General features: G+C 37.4%; 1 protein-coding gene across 2 annotated transcripts; it reads right to left on the reverse strand.

Annotated features, from left to right (window-relative positions):
* Positions 1–10,063: 10,063 nt before the first annotated feature.
* On the reverse strand, positions 10,064–13,478 carry LOC115683590 (F-box/kelch-repeat protein At3g06240-like). Of its 2 annotated transcripts, none has more exons than XM_030608130.2 (3): positions 13,269–13,478; positions 11,830–13,147; positions 10,064–10,458 (listed from the first exon to the last, which is right to left on the reverse strand). In XM_030608130.2, the coding sequence occupies exon 2, from the start codon at positions 13,128–13,130 to the stop codon at positions 11,988–11,990; it is 1,143 nt and encodes a 380-aa protein (XP_030463990.1). In that variant the 5' UTR covers positions 13,131–13,147; positions 13,269–13,478; the 3' UTR covers positions 10,064–10,458; positions 11,830–11,987. The 2 variants fall into 2 exon arrangements, with proteins under 2 accessions (XP_030463990.1, XP_056175663.1); XM_056319688.1 differs by having other exon boundaries at positions 11,830–13,165.
* Positions 13,479–17,528: the final 4,050 nt, after the last annotated feature.

Raw genomic sequence — 17,528 nt, forward strand, 5'->3', positions numbered from 1 at the left:
TTAGAGGGTTATTCTTTACTTCAGGGAAAGAAAAGCGTCTTGGGGTCTAACGCCGGGACATTTGTATGATTTCTCTTTGAAAGATTATATACTTCCCCTTTTTTTTTTTTCCGATGATGAAAAATAAAGAGTTCTTTCTGTCTAATTTTCTTTTGTCTTTGATTGGTATGGTTGGTTCGTGAAAATTAATAGGAAAAGTTGATAAGTCTCTAAAAAAAAAACGGAATAGGGCCGAGTTGGCTTTAAACATAACTAGATTTGAACAAGAGCACTACAGGGAAATATTAACTATATCATGATATTTTCTCAAGAATTGTTTCTTGAAAGTCACACGCATGCGACTCTAACTCGCAAGGCAATGGTCATTTTTATGTAAGGAGTAAATTTGCTTTTTCACAATTCTACTTGTTTTGCTTTCAATTAAGACTTTTGCTTGCTCGTTCAGTACCATGAATTTTGTTAGATAAAAAAAAATAGTTCTAATGCGAACTTCTATTGAACATTTCAACGTTTTTTTTTTAACTCTTCCTATTAAATATTTCCTTGAAATATATTTGTTATTTTTTTCTAATATTACGATAATGTTGTTGATCACCTATAAAAAAAAATTCATATATCCTATAAACAACGACAATTGAGAATTTTCTAACTATTATCGAGTCCTTGCATTTTAGGTAAATATAAAATATGAACTAAGAATTCTGTCCTTATTTCGTTTAAAAGAGGATGATTTTTGTCAAATTCTCTGAGAAAGTATCAGTACCATGAATTTGTTATTGAAAATTAAAGGAGTACCAAATTTAGAAAAGAACAAATTAACATCCACAATTGAGTTTCTAGCTGAATTGTACATTTCATTTTTTTATTGCTATTTTGGAATAGGAAAGTAAATGGGTTTTTTGAAGTGAGGTTTAAGAAAGAATAAAAAATTGAAATGTTGAATTAAGTTGAGATAGGAAAATAACAATCATAAATCATCAATTTGCCTAAAAAAGATGTTAGTAAATATTAATACATGCATAATAAAGCTAATTTGGTCTATTAACATAAAAAAAATGTTTTTAATAAAAAAAATGAAAATAAAGCTACCTTAAAACCGTTTTTGTGATGTCATTGCCAACTCTTTTCTTCCATCCCATAAAAATAGTTTTGTTCTTTCTTCTTAATATTTGCTAATTTTAAATCTCATTTCACTTGTAATGAGGTGAAATGTGGTCATATTTTATAAAGTTTTATACATGTGTGGATTGAGTTACCATGAAATTTGAAATGTCAAAAGACACCAACACATTTTACAAATCTCTTATAAGGAATAATTTCTTTCTATTGGCAACAAAAATTTTAGAAATTAAAACATGAGGGCATTATTCAAAACTTTACCAATTTTCGACCTTTGAGCGATCAATAATATCGACTCCAACTGGGCATTGAACAGCGGCATCTCTCATCCCGTGTACCTTATCACGGAAGAAATCGATCGTCTTAATAGGTCACAACAAGAAAGTCACGATCATAGCACAATACGATTAAGTAGTCCACGACAAAGACGAGATCCCTTTTCGAGAAACAGTTTTAATGAAAAAGCTTGAAATATCGTATCATATTTCAGTGAAAAAGGAGGAAGTGCAAGAGCGCTTCTAGATAGAATTTATCAAAGTGCAAACAATGAGATTGTAATTGGTTTTAATGGGAAAATAGGATTTTCCTTACCTGGCACAATTTCCATTAGATATTTATTTTGTTTTTACTATTGGGATTACTATATTTTATATATCTGTATTCAATTTTTATCATAATTATACCATAATTTGCAAGTCGATTAATGAGCTTTTGCAAAATTTGAGTTAATTGGACATCGGACGACAAGTCAAAAATTAACCAGGTCGTTCTCACCACTAGTTCTTGGATAACATCAACTAGTTCTTTCAAAATAAATGCAATCATACTTGCAGAGAAAGAAAGACAATGTAAAAAGGAAGTTAGGTAATTAAGATATTTTCACTTCAATATTTATATTATTTGAACAACCTTTCGATGAAAATAATTTCTTTCGGAGATGCTTCATAGAAGATCAAACTAATTAATTGCACAACATAAACTTATGTTTTAGAAAATACTAAGTACACACTAAAAGAAAAAGGAACTCAAATAACAATGTATCAATATTTTAGCGATATTACGAATATGATGTTGTCCCCTCCATAGTTGTAATATACACTATTTGGAATATACATTGAAAGTTCGACTAATTAGCTTTCAATAGACATAAATACAAGTCAATTGAATGTCGAACAAAAAAGTTATGATTGTCAAAATTGAGTACTTTTTGGTCGAATTTTATGTAAAAGTATGACTACCATAAATTTGTTAATGAACAGTAGAGGAGTACCAAAATTTATAGGAAAAAAAATTAAAATCCCCAATTGAGTCTCTAGCTGAATACACGTTCCATTTTTTTTTATTGTTATTTCGGAAGAGAAAGTAAATGGTTATTTTCAAGTGAGATTCAAGAAAGAATAAAAAATTAAAATGTTGAATTGAATCGAAATAGGAAAATAACAATCATAAATCATCTATTTGCCTAAAAAAGATGTTAGTAAATATTAATACATGCTTAATAAAGCTAATTTGGTAAATTAACATAAAAAGATGTTTTTTGTAAAAAAAAATTAGAAATAAAGATACCTAAAAACTGTTTTTGTCGTATCATTGGCAACTCCATTGTCCATCTCATACAATTTTTTTGTTATTTTATCTTGATATTCGCTAATTTTAAATCTCATTTCGCTTGTCATGAGGCACGCGATGCTTGAAATGCATCGGGTTTTATATAATTTAATACCATGGTGAAGATTGAGGTACTGTGAAATTTGAAATGTCAAAAGAAACTTTCTATCAGTAACGGCTGAAGTGCATCAAAAAACTTCAAAACCTCCATAGGACTTTTCTCGAAAAAAATGGAGGTAACAATTTCACTGATCATGGATGCAGTGAAATCCCTACTGTAATCTACATCCAATATATCACTTTTACTAATCAAATACTTATCACCACAATATTCAAAACCCCATGGCAAAGCCGTTTTGCAACATATGTAAAACCGTCCAGGAAGCATAGAGCAAGTAAGCCTTCAATAAAGCAGGCTGCGGCAAATCCCATGAAACAAACATGGCCAATTGCTGAGAGGCTAACTTATCATTGAAGTACTTCCTAAACATCATTCTCGCCAAGAACGGGAAATCGGTAGCTAGTTGCTAATTTAAGTCCCCATATGGAGATACAAATACCGTATTACCATACACAACATTTTCTATTTAATAATAATGAACGGTTCTAAATTAAGGGGATAATTTTGTGTAAAAAATTCATGCCACCAATTTACTTGATTTTTGCACCCACGGAAAGCTCACTATTGGACATTCAATATGGCATAATGTCTGACCAAAAAAAAATGTATAATAGTTTCATTGAATTTATTGATGAAACCTAAGTATTATTATGTCAAATTCTTTCTCGAGGTTTGTGATATTATGTACAATACACCCAAGTTTTGGCATATATTTTTCTATTGAGAAATTAATTTATTCCAGAGTCAAATGAATTTTCTCAATTAGTATTTTATAGCTTGAAATTATTTAAATTTAGGAAATCTTTAAATATAGAAGTTACAACAACAAATTGACCAAAGCAATTCGAGTTTTTTTTTTTGGAAAATTGTTACTTTTAGCTATTCACATGTAATTATTTCCTACTTTGATGTATTGCCTAACTCATTATGTGGGCTACTGTGTGTTTATTAAAGAGAATACAATTTTCAGAAAATCCCTTCTATAATACTGGTCTGTTTGACATTGTTATAAGTTGTAATTATTGATGCTCTGTCCTATTGTAATATGCTCCGCTCTCATCTAATTTTCACAAGTGCTTATCAAGTATTTTTTTTAAAATAATTTGTATTGTGTTGCAATAACTAATTTCTATATGGTTTACAATAAAATTTATTGATTCCATAAAAACGAGATCACTTCATTAAATAATTTTCTGAACTTTGAAATTTTCAAATATTTAAGAAATCCCTTTAAACGTGTATAATGCCACTTGATATTTGTCTTCACTAGTCGTGTTATCTTACATATGAAAATAACAAATCACATATATCTGTATGGAGTTAAAGACTTGTGAAAGAAGGCACTAAAATGTGTGTGTAGATTATACGCTTGACAAATGTTCTTCTCCTGCCTTTTTTATTTATCTCATTTTAATATGTCTCGTATTCTAGACCCCGAGTAATATAGTTGTTGGTGGGCGGAGCCATGCTTTGCTGTAATCGTGAAGTGTTGACTCTTGTGTTTAGTAAACTACGTTTCAAGTTTGGAGCACCTTAGAACCGGGTGAGATAGCTTCTTAGAAACGGTTGTAACTTTGAACGTAACGTAGCTTTGAAATGCTTGCCAAACACCTTATAATAGTCGCATTACTTATTTTCATCGTTGAAGCTGCAGTGAAACTGTACCAAATATTCTCTTCATCTACTAATTTTATTAAACTCAATGTTACTTTACAGCTTATTTGATTTGACATCATATCTTGGCTAGCGAGCACGGTCGGAAGAGCTTGGACAATTAAATGCTATGGTGGAAGAATCAAACATCATTTTATATAAAATAAAAAGCGCAGAACTCCCTCCTATCATATCTTCGATAGATGGTGTACAAATAATGAACATCTTCACATACAAATTCAATAAAATTAAATGCAAATTATGTCCATATTTGGAACCCATCATAAACAAGATTGGTTGAAGAATTTCATGGATATCGGAAAACATGGGGAAAAAGGAAAGTCGAAGATCAAAAGCTCCCGTGGCCAAATCCGTGAATAAAACGAGAGACCAGGGGCAATTCCGGAACGAGGCAAAGCAACGTTGACGTGTTCACGTTGTTGTGTTTGTGTGCGTTGTTTTGACATCCGAACAAGAACCACAGAGGAGTCTGGAGAGAGAGAGAGGGGGAGAGAGATTGAGAGAAACCGCTTGAAAATAAGCGGGGGAAGGGGACGATAGTTGCAGAAAAATCTCAGAGGAAAGGGGCTTTACCGAGAAAATCGCTAGAGGGAGAAGAAGAAAACTCGAAGACCCTTTTGGCATCGTCGTCCTCTGTGACATTCCACTTTCCCATTTCTGACTCATTCCTCTCTGATTCCTGTTGTACCTCCATTCTCGTACAAACGCACGAAAACGCAACAAAGCAACTCCGCTACCGACGAAGCAGGCGCGCAAATACAGCAGCATAGTGTTTGCAGTTGGCAAAAGATTGATTTGGAGTGGTTCGAGTGATTGGTTTGTTCTATTGTAACGCCGAAAGCTGGTTCTTTTCTGTGTCATCGGTGTTTATTTTGGAGATTGGCCTATGTTAAGGTGTCCACGACATTGAGTTGTGACCACAATTAAAAGGTAATCGAGAATCCAATTTAAATTCTAAAGGATCGAAATCTTGATTAAATACACAACACATAGGGAAATTTCTTAATTAGTAGATGGACTTGTGAGCATAGATGGCAACTTATTGTCACATCTCTGGAAGAAGTTAGTTTCATCGAATGGTTGTTCGAAAAATATAAATATTTGATTGAAAATAAATTAATTATCTAACATCTTTTTACACTGTCTTTCTTTGCAAGCATGATTGAATTTATTTCGAAAGAACTAACTAATGCTATCCAAGAACTAGTTGATGGTGTTTCTAGCAACAACAAAAAAAAATTGATGGTGAGAAATACGAAAGATCAAATTAACTCGAATTTTGCACCTACGGAAAGTTTATTAGTCAAACTTTTACTTTAGCGCAGCACTTTTTCCGCTACACTCATTTTCTTTGTGTTTTGACCATACTATCTCTTGTATGACCCACCACTTCTCTTAAAAAATCTGAAAATGTTACGAAATTTATATTAACCGCATTGAGGATAAGTTCAAGATACATAAGGGCCCTAACCATATTTCGACTCGTGATCAATCCATAGATACCAATAGAAAATAAATAGGCACTCAAAACAAGTACATGTTTGAGTATCATTGACCAGCTCCTTATTAATTTTGATTCATTTCAATATGAACAAGAATTCAACTTATTGAATTGACTATAATATAACAAGTACAAAACAAAGGAATAGATTGATATTTGGTAATGTATCAAAATAAAGAATTTATATTTTATACATGAACAGTTTTCAGATAGAATTGAATAGAAATGGATTTGATAACAGAAAACAAAGTTGAATTTTGATTGCTATTAATGCTATCCAAGAACTAGTTGATGGTGTTTCTAGCAACAACAAAAAAAAAATTGATGGTGAGAAATATGAATGATCAAATTAACTCGAATTTTGCACCTACGGAAAGTTTATTAGTCAAACTTTTACTTTAGCGTAGCACTTTTTCTGCTACGCTCATTTTTTGTGTGTTTTGACCATACTATCCCTTGTATGACCCACCACTTCTCTTATAACTCTACAAAACTGATTCCTTTTTATTTTGTTTCTTATTTCTTTTTTTCTTGCGAGTCCCACTTTCCTTCTTCTTCTTTCTTTCCACGCCTAAATCATCTCTCCGTTTTCTCTCCCATTCTCTTCTTTATACACCTCCATGTGATGCCAACCCCGTGATGCTAACCCTATTGTCCTCCACACTTTCCAATGGAGATTCGAGAGGCCACGGTAATGCTTCCTCTGCATCCTATGAGAACGCACAAAACCCCCTACAGGGAAATGGATGCTCCCCTTGCCGACTATGCCCGGTCATGTAACTTCTCATGTGCATTTTGCCGAGAGCATTTTTAGGCCTTTCCTTGAAAACCCATGTGTAAAAGCATCGAGTGGCAAGTCTGATTTCTGAAAGTCGGGCACACCATTACGGTCTTGAACTAATTTGGACTTTGATTTTTCATTCAAAATAGGCCTGAAGTAGAAACTAAAGAAAAACCAGGCGCTCCATGCACTATCAAGGTGCTTGTTACTCTTATGCCCCACTTTTAGGATATTAACATTCATCTCTATTTGGTAAAGTTAGTGTCCCAAACAACATTTAAAATATCACAAGGGTCATTCCAAAGCAGAGAGGGTGGACTAGGCCTTGATGACAAAGGGAGATTGATATCAAGTGGTCCTCCATGGATGATCGAGCCATCTATCTCTCTCCAATTCATCGTGAGACAAAAAGCGAGAGTCCATGGACAATAATGTCAATGGATGATGACTCTCCATTGATAGTATTGCTAGAACAGCTTCTCCGACAATTTTCGCTTTATGTTTTCCTTCGAGCTTGTGCTTCTCAATCAATAATTAGAGCAAAGATCTCCCTAACATGCTCATGAAACAAATCAAAGCAAATACGAAATTATTGAAGCAGCAATCCGTTAGTCCACAAAACCTCAGAGACCCCCTCACAAGTACAGAATTATTCAGGCTGCGTGTGGCGGAGAAAAAGGGCTCGTTGGGTTGAGCCCAATGTTGGTGCCAACAAGAGTGTGGAGGACGACGGGGTTGGCATGATAGATATTCGAGTAGGGAGGCGTAAAAACAACAAAATGGTAGAGAAAACAGAGAGACGATTTGGGCTTGATAAAAAAGAAAAAGAAGGAAAGTGGGACTTGTAAGAAAAAGAACAAAAAGCAAAATAAAAATGGATAACTTTTGTAGAGTTATAAGGGAAGCGGTGGGCCATACAAGGGATAATATGGTCAAAATATACAAAAAAGGAGTGTCTAAGCTTAATGAGGAGTGGAAAAAGCGGGACCATTACTTTATCATATAATTATGATAAAATTAAATAGAGAAATATACAATCTATAATTTATTGAAGGAAAAGGATAATCTTTCTCCTCTTCATAACAACTTGAATGAATCTTAAATGTGCTACATTGGTTCATCTCAACATATCACTATACGAGGTTATAAAGCTGTCAAAACTCATTAAGAAAAGAGAGAGAGGGGCTAAGAACAGATTAGCTGTGAGTAGAATGGAGGTAACGGCATCCAAGAGAATAGGGCCGAAAATGTTCGTGGTGGCTCTAAGGTCGTCTATCCGTGTCGACGCAGGCATATTTAAGTTGTGCGTGTTGAAGTATGCATTGTTCTGTCTCTTTGACCCCAACCCATTTGTATGTAATGTGGACTGCATCTCGCATTGCAACAAAGGCGCTTCATGTCTACAGTATCATAGCACCACAATATGGGTGGTTTCTTGTCTACTTGCTTGTACTAGCATTCAAATAATAATTTTTGCATTGAGATAAAGAATAGAACATAGCTTCTTATCAAATACATAAAACCAAGAAAGTCAATTCATTGATTTTTTTGATTTTTTTTTACATATTTAAATTCATGTAGACACCAAGAAAGTTGTAGTGAACGCGAAAAAGGTTGGAGCTTGTGTGGATTCAAGCTCTAGAGTTGCCAGAAGACCTATTTATTACACGAAAGTTTGGAAAGTTTCCTTTTTTTTTTATAATAAAACAATGACAATTAAGTTTTTTATTTATTTTGTCGTTTCATTCCACAACTAATAAAAAGTGCCTTTATAATTATCTGCTTGACCATGAGTGAAATACATTTCTATGAAATTTCAAATGTGATAAAATGAGTTTGCTCTCTATTATTTGGAGTTAGACTATGAAATATAAGTACAAAATTCAAGAGTATTTCAACTTTGATCTGAATTATCAAACACAATGGAAACCGTGGCTTTAGTAATTTCAACTTGGCTGGTGCCAGCAAGAATGTGGAGGACGACGGGATTGGCATGATAGATATTCGAGTAGGGAGGCATATAAACAACAGAATGGGAGAGAATAGTGTCAAGAATGTTGCATTTGCCGGAGTCGTTCAGTCTAGTGATTTCTTTTCTTACGTAAAAGAAGCTCTCTTTTCGAACATATAAAGGCCCCTTTTTCTTCTTGTGAATGTAATGTGATGTGATGGTGCTGTACCTAGTAGCAATTGATGTTATCAAATGCCCCTCGGATTCGAGATAGAGGTGCAATGTGGGTCAATAACCCATATATTATTTCATATTCAATGATTGGGAATCATAAATGGGTTGACTTTAATTTTAAAAATAAGCTTAAATGGGTCATAAACGGGTTTCCTATTAATTTAATGGGTATTAAACTTAAGTGAATCATAAACATGTCATTTTTATTTTTTTCATTTTCTGATTTTTTTTTTCTGAATTTTTTATAATATTTTTATTCTTTTATTCTTTTTCTTTTTCTTTTCCTCTTTTTTTCCTTCTTCCTCCACCAATGGCCGGCCACAACGACAGCATGCCGTGGCCGGCGGAGGAAGAAGAAAAAAGAAAAAAATAAAAGAAAAAAGGAAAAGAAAAATAATTAAAATATGATTTTTAAAAAATAAAAATTATTAAAATAAATGTATAAAGGAAAATCAAATTTGATTTTCCATACCAAACAACAGAAAATATTTTCTTATTCATTTTCAAGTTTCAGCCAAAATATAGGAAAATAAAATGATCTCCTAGAAAATATTTTCTAGAAATGTAACATTTTCTACGAAACAAACGGAATCTCAATTTTAAAAAAATATATATGTAAATTGTCCACTAGATTTGTATTGCATAAAAGTGTTTTAACAATATAATTTTAAAAAAAATCATAACAAACAAGCTCTCCTAGATTTAGTTAAATGTGTCGGGTTGAGTCGAGTTTGAGTCGAGAAATTTATATTGCGATAAATGAATCATAAACAGGTTAAATGGGTTATAAACAGTTTTTGGGTCGGATCATTTATGACCCAATCCAAACCCGACCCGACTCACCAGTTTGACATGTCTAACTTGAGACACTATAGATTCAAGAACCCCTTCGAAACAATTAGCCAGCACGGCAATGGTTCTCTAAAGGACATTAGATAAATTTACGACAAAAGAGCGGTCTTAGAAAGCATCAACATCAATTCTTCCATAGGAATGCATTTCGAAAACTCGACAAAGGCAGCAATTCAGTTCATTCACTCTGTCAGGACCAAGAACAGCACCAAATCTTTGGACTAGGTATAAGATAACAGCTTTATATGATTTTCCTTTGGCTATGGAAATCCAAGCACAGGACCTTACATGCATCATGCTAACAATAAACGGAGTTCATATTAAGTCTGAAAGAGCAGCAAAAAAACCAAATCCATTTACACCAGTCTAAAGTTAACTAAGCATTGTAGGAACAAGTATAAAGATTTGCATTCCCTCATGGCATACTCTGAACTGAACTTATATACATATTGTTCACCGATTTGTCGCATCAACCCATGTTTTCTCTGCGCCGAACATGTCTTGATCTGTCCTTGGATGATCTTGGCCTGTCCTCAGCTCTCTGAGGTTGCGGATCCACTCTCCCCTTTGCCTCTCAGGTGACCTTTGAACAATCTCTCCATTCACAAACAACTCAGCTACGACAAACAGCAAGAATACACTATTAGTTAATACCCTTGTATGACATCAAGATCAGCTAGAAACTAATACATTAGTAAGTCCAAACGGAAAGGTGCATTGGATTTATGAAAAATGCACTCCGTAGTCAGAGATGGCACACACGACTCGGAGCCATATCTTAATAGCCCCAGATTAATACTGCTGCCGGAAATCGACCCTCGCATTGCTGTCATAAGGCTCAAACTCGATGGAGATTGGTTACTCCTGTATACCGGCCCTCACTATGCATGCAAAAGTCCTATGCTACCAGCCTTTTCACAAGTCTAGACGTGGATTGCGTCCAGCTTGTAATTACTATGTCTCACTCCCGTCGAAGCTTTCGTTTATCCGGAGTGTTCAACTTTCAAGGGGAAGTGGAAAAAGTAACGAATTCTACAACATTTATTGAATGGATTCTGCTTGTTCCTCAGTCACTAGGCAGATTTAGCTGTGTCTTCTAATAGGTGCTTAAACTGAAACTTCTGCTTTCGTCGACTTATGGTTAAGGCTTTGTGTAAACCTAGTTATTCAGTTTTCTCATTACAATCATGTGTCTCTCATTCCACTGCAACCAAATTACTATGTGCTTGCTTTAACATTCACTCGATTATAGTTGAATGTTCACTCCATAACGAGACCAAATAAATTGCCGGTGAAATTAAACGAAACCAGATTGGACAACAACATTAGCTAGTGCGGTGAATATTCTAGCACGAGCAGAATCTAACCTCAAATCTGGAGAGGACAGAGTAGGGGTGTGCAAAAGAACCGGGACCCGCCCGGACCGCCCGGAACCAGACCGGAACCGGTCCGGTTCCCGGTTCCAATTTTTTGGAACCGGTACTGTTTGGGCCGGTTCCCGGTGTGGAACCGTCCACCCGCCCACCCGGACCGGATCGGTAATATAATAATAATATATTTATTTTTTTAATTAAAAAAATTTGACAAAAAAAAATTAAAAAAAAGAAGAAAATTTGTTATCATGTCTGAAGCTCTTGTGTAGTTGGGATACCTTGGTCATTTTTCTCAATAATTAATGGGTACCCACTTGATTTATGGATGACGTGGTTAATATAATCGATCATAGTGTAGGAATTGTATGAAAAGTTATGTTCTTTTCCTTTAATTTGTTCTGTTGATCCGATGTTGGTCCACAGATTTTTTTTTTTATTTGTCTAGGAAAACTTGTTAAGACCGGTTCCATGGACCGGCCCAAGAACCGGACCGGACCGGCGGTCCGGTTCTCGGGCGGGTCCATGGAACCGACGGGCGGTTCTCGGTTCCAATTTTTGGAACCGGTCCTGTAGCGGGCGGTCCACGGTTCCGGGGTGGGAACCGCCCACCCGGACCATGCACACCCCTAGGACAGAGTACTGAAAGCACAATGGACGCTCTTTATTTCTTCTTCAAAATCCACAAGATCATTCAATAGCTCAAGATGGCCAGATCTTGGCAAGAAAGTAAACTCGAACCAAATCGGTAAAACTAAAATGCACAGGAACAACTCTTAAAGGCTCTCGATTCTTGACCGCTCACAGCCAAGATAGGGAGAAACAAGAGTTTCCAAATAGATAACAGATTCGACATCGTTGTCGCTTTGGATGGGATATTCCTCATAAGTATCATCCTCCGGATCGAACAGTGTCATCTGGTGCATATCAATCTGAAAAACGATTTTTCCGCCCCTTGTGCACGCGGGAATCTTCACATATTTGTAGAGAGATATGCCATCAGTCAGAACACTGAAAAATTTTGTCCATGATGCGTTGTCACCTGTTATCCATGCCTCGAAGCAGTCATTTATGATGGAAACATGGTATATGAACAGATTGGCCCCGTGAGTTCCAAGTCCCTCGAAAAGTATTTCCCCATCGACTTCGGGGACCGAAAGCACCTGATGGAATTTCTCTTCCGACAAATCGAATGACATGATCACACTCTCGCCCCTGCTTCTGCTCTCGTCGATGACGCACCAGTGTAAGGCCCCATTCCAATAAACTCCCCTTTCCGTAACCGGGAGGTCGTTTTCCGGTTGGACTTGCTTGATTCTCCAAGAAGCGGACTTGAGCGAAAATATTTCCACTTGCCAATTTTCGACACCGTCGCCCTGTACTATTTTGTAGTCATCGGATCGAGGGTCGTATCCGAATCCAACGAATAGCTCTTCCAGCTCGAAAAGATCGGAACCGGGCAAATCCCAACCCTCATCCAGTTGAAAAAGATCGGAATTGGGCAAATCCTTGCACTCCCTGGTGGACGGATTATACAAGAGAAATCTGCCGGGGACAAACAAACATACCAAGCCATCGCAGGACCCCACGAGGTATGGCTCCCAGGCAGTATCCTCCATCCTCAGCTCATGAAACTCTACCACCGCGCGATCATCAATGCCGCCGACGCCGTCGTACGCCTGGTAGTCTATGGTCTCGATGGGGCTGGTCTTGAAGATCCTCTGTCTTGAAACCATGTCTCCCGCCTTCAGCCTCTGCAGGTGGGTCTTGGCCAGGTCCGGGTCGGATATCAGAGACCGCCACCGCTTGCAGACGCATTTGAACCGCATCAACGACTTGACGGGCAGCCTCAGGAGCAGCTCGATGACGATGTCCTCGGGCAAAACTTCGGCCGCCGCGTCGGCAAAGGGTCTCTTCATCGTGCCCGGGCTTCGAGCTGAAAGATCAGTAGTCCCTTCGCATTTTCAATCGTCAGCTGAGCCGAGGCCCCTTGTATCAGTTAAATTTACCAGTCAAAAGTCACGCAAAGAATCGACACCGAGCCAAGAAAAACTTACACGGCACAGCAGAACAAGACGAGGGTCGACGAGATCTTCGGCCGAGCGGGGGCAGCAAATGGAGACCTCGGATCTTGGGCGCGCCCGGGACGCCGGATCGACGTCGATCGGGCCGGCGACGGGCCGCCGGTGGCCCTTCGCGAGGTCCAACGCCGTCGCCGAGCGGCGGAGGCGGCGGCGGAGGGGGGCGGGGCAGGGGGGAGGGAGGGAGGGTGGGGTGAAGAAGAGAGGACGTGCGCTAGGTTTTTATATGAATATATTCCGACACGACCGCGTCATCTGATGAGTACGTCCATGTCAGAATCTCAAATGACCGATCTTTAATAAGCAAAAACTTTGGTTAAAATGATGATGGAAAACTCTTATTTCCGGAATGCTAAATACATTTTCGTTTTTCCTTCCGTTTTATTTTAGGGTTTTCGAGAAAGCTTTTCCGTTCATTTTTCCGCTTTAGGAGAGCTCCGGCGAGCACGGTCGAGAGGGGGCAGTCCCGGCTCGTCACGACCATTGCGAAGGTTGAGCAGGGTTCGTTGCCGACCCAGTCTCTGGCGGCCGGCCTCGGTCCGCCGCTCGGCCACCGGTCTCTGCTCCAGCTCCCGTTCCGGGCCTCGTCCGGCCCCTACGATGAAGCCTACGGCTTTCACGCCTTGCACGTCCAGCTTATTTAGGATTATGATCAATGATTATAGTATGTTCTCGTTCCTCGGCCATAACAGGTTCTCTCTTTATATGGGCAATTTTTTTGTAGTCGGGGACGACTGATTATGGCGGGCAGATCGAGTTCCGCGACAGATTTTAATTTGAAGAGGCGGAAGGCGTGGGCTTGCGCGAGAGATCGATCATAGGGTCAAGTCTTGTTATCCGATTGATTTGAGAGGATCGAATAATTATAAGGGGAACACGTGTTCCGCAAATTAAGTGTCGCAAGGAATTATTTCCGTTTGTGCTCACACGTAAGATTGTGATATCATCAATTGAATGTAAATGCACCGGTTGAACTTTGGTTTTTTTTTTTTTTCCTATCATATTTTATCTCTCAACTTACTCTCAGACTTTCGTCTTTCGCCATATCTCTTTGCGGGGCGTGGGAGTCGAAACCCATATCCGAAACTAAACGTCCCTACCTCTAAAATCTCCTAAGAAAATGAAGAATCGAACTCCTCACCTCTCTTTCTCAAATAAAAAAGGTGGCCACTGGCATCAGTGGTTGAACTTTGGTCTAGAAGGATTGATTTTGGTGCTCCAAAAATGGAATATAAATAATTTAGGGATTGCCTTTCCTTTTATATATATTTTGTATTTTCCTCTCATATATGGATATTTGTTCACTGGTTGAGCACAGGTGACCACTCACACAAGTACTTTCCTTTTTAAGTTATGACAGATTCTCCTTCCTTATGAAGAGTGGATGCTTTTAAATTTTGGATTAACACCGTGGAAAACCCCAAATCGGTATATTTATAACAAATTTATCTTCCGTTAGTTTCCGTTAAATTTTACCGTCAAATTACTGAGTTAAATGACACATGGGTGTACCAGTTTGTGATTTTTCGTGGTATTAATCTAATTTAACGGAAACTAACGGAGGGTAAATTTGTTAACACATGTACAAGCTCGGGGTTTTTAGTGGTCAAAAAATTAGTTTGGAATAAATTTGTCACAAATGTACAAGTTTTGGGGTTTTCGTGATATTATAGCCCTTAAATTCTTTGGACACAATTTTTGTAATTCAGGACGACCGATTATGTTGGTAAATTATTCTTTAACTTACATTTTCACGAATTTAGGGTAGATTATTCCTAGTCCCCACAGCTAAATGACTTGTTCTCAATATAAATGGACATGACGTCATCCTTTCATAATCAAATTTGTTTTCACTTTTATCTTTCTTCCTTAATTGATTAGATTTATAGGTTAATACCACGAAAAACTCCAAACTAGTATATATATAATAAATTTACTTCAAACTAATTTTTTTAATCACTAAAAGCCCCAAACTAGTACGTTTGTAACAAATTTATTTTCCGTTAAATTGGATTAATACCACAACAAAATCATTAATTGGTAAATTTGTGACAAACAGAGGGGTAAAACTCTAAACTGGTACACCCGTCAATTGCCACGTGTTATTCAACTCAGCAATTTGACGGTAAACTAACGAAAGGTATATTTTTCACGGGCGTACTAATTTGGGATTTTTGATGGTCAAAAAATTAATTTAGTATAAATTTACCACATGTATATCAATTTACGGTTTTTAATGATATTAACCCTAGATTTATTTTCTAAATCATAGAGGCTCCAAGATAAAGACTTCATCGCAACAAGCAAGTTAAAGACACAGTTGCGACACATTGTGGGCTAAGGATGAGCACTGCGCCGCGCAGACAATTCGATTCGATCTCGTCACGACATTTTCATATTAGGTTTATGAGACCGGCGGGAACAAACTTCCTCGCCTTTGTCTCTTGAATCTAATGAATAAACTCACAAGCTAACACAATATTTTCTGTGCTAATTCGTCCCGGAACCGGAATCGGAACCGGAACTGGAACCAATGCCCTAGAGAGTTTTAAGACTCCAGAGAATCAAGAACCCCTTCCAAACAAATTAGCCAGCACCTCGGCAATGATCTTCTAAGGAACATCATCCTTAATTTACAACAAAAGAGCAGTCTCATATCCCATCAATATCAATTATTCCACAGGAACGCATCTCCGAAAATCGACAAAGCCAGCAATTCAGTTCATTCGCTCTTGTCTGGACCAAGAACACCACCGGTTTTCGGACACGGTATAAAAACAACTTTATATGATTTTCCGCTATGGAAATCCAACCACAGGACTTACATGCATCATCTTAACAATAAAAGGAGTTCGTGCAAATCTGAAAGAGCAGCACAAAACAAATCCATCAACCCCGGTCCAAAGTCGACTAAGCATTGCGGGAACATGGATAAAGACTCGCAAGCCCGCAAGGCATACTCTGAACAGAACCCATATGCATATTGTTCATGGATTTCTCACGTCAACCCATGTTCTCTCTGCGGCGGACGTATCTTGTCCTGTCACTGTATCTTGGCCTGTCCTTAGCTCTCTGAGGTTGCGGCTCCACTCTCCTTTGCCTCTCGGGCGATCTTTGAACGATATCTCCATTCACAAACAGCTCAGCTGCAACATATAGCAAGACCGCCGTATAAGTCAATACCCTTCTATGACATCAAGATCAGCTCAAAACTATTACACTAGTAGGTCCAAGCAAAAAGGTGAACTGGATGAATGAAATATGTCTCCATATTTAGAGATGGCATACATGACGTGCTACTGCATACACCGGATTAGTACCATGCCTTAAAATTGCGACAAACCATGCTGATGAGCATTTAATGTTCCCATTTCCAACGCTTTCGCAACTCCGCCATAGATGGAGCATCGAAAAACTTACCCCAGTTACAATGCAAGTCCGGGGGCATCTAAGTCAAAGGCTACCCATGTGCTGGTATTTGGGAAAAAAAGGACCATTATATACAAGGGAATTACTGAGTATAGTCGATCATCTGCATTACTGAGTATAATCGATCGGCAAGCAATCTACCCCAAATCCACCCTCCATCGCAGTTTTGCTGAGACTCCACAAAAGGACTTCTAAACCAAATTCTTTTTTACCTTGATGTATTTTCTCAATAAGCCTATGGATGATGGTGCTTTTCCAAAAAGTGATCTTGAAGATTACTCTTTAGCGAACAATTTTTCGGAACCAAAAACAAGAACTGTTTTAATGTTTTTGAGTGGAGAAAAAACATGTACACAATATCTATTAGGCAATAATTTCCACATTCATAGTAATGAAAAAAAAAATCGACTTTTTGGATTTGTCCCTTTGAACAAAAAAGAGAACAAAAGCAGAAACAACCAAAAATATTTTGAAGCAAAAACGAGACCATTTAAAAGGCAGTTCATTTATATAGTTTTCCAAACAAGTCCATAATATTAAATATTTTTCAAAATGGAGAGCTCTATACAGTATCTTAAAGCATTGCCAAAATGAGGCCAAAGTGTTTCCCACGTGGAATCCAAAGAAGTGGTACTGCAGTCACATTAACAACAAGGGATAATGACACAAATATTCCCTGAAATTTAGCTCAATATGTAATTTGATCCCTGAACTTTTAATTTGTTCAATGTAGTCCCTGAACTTTAGCCTAATGTTCAATGTGGTCCCTGAAATTTTAATTTGTTCAATATAATCCCTGAACTTTTG

This window comes from Syzygium oleosum, unplaced genomic scaffold (assembly GCF_021117445.2).
Source record: "Syzygium oleosum isolate NSW1041296 unplaced genomic scaffold, Sole_v2.1 Sole_v2.01, whole genome shotgun sequence".
NCBI lineage: Eukaryota > Viridiplantae > Streptophyta > Magnoliopsida > Myrtales > Myrtaceae > Syzygium > Syzygium oleosum.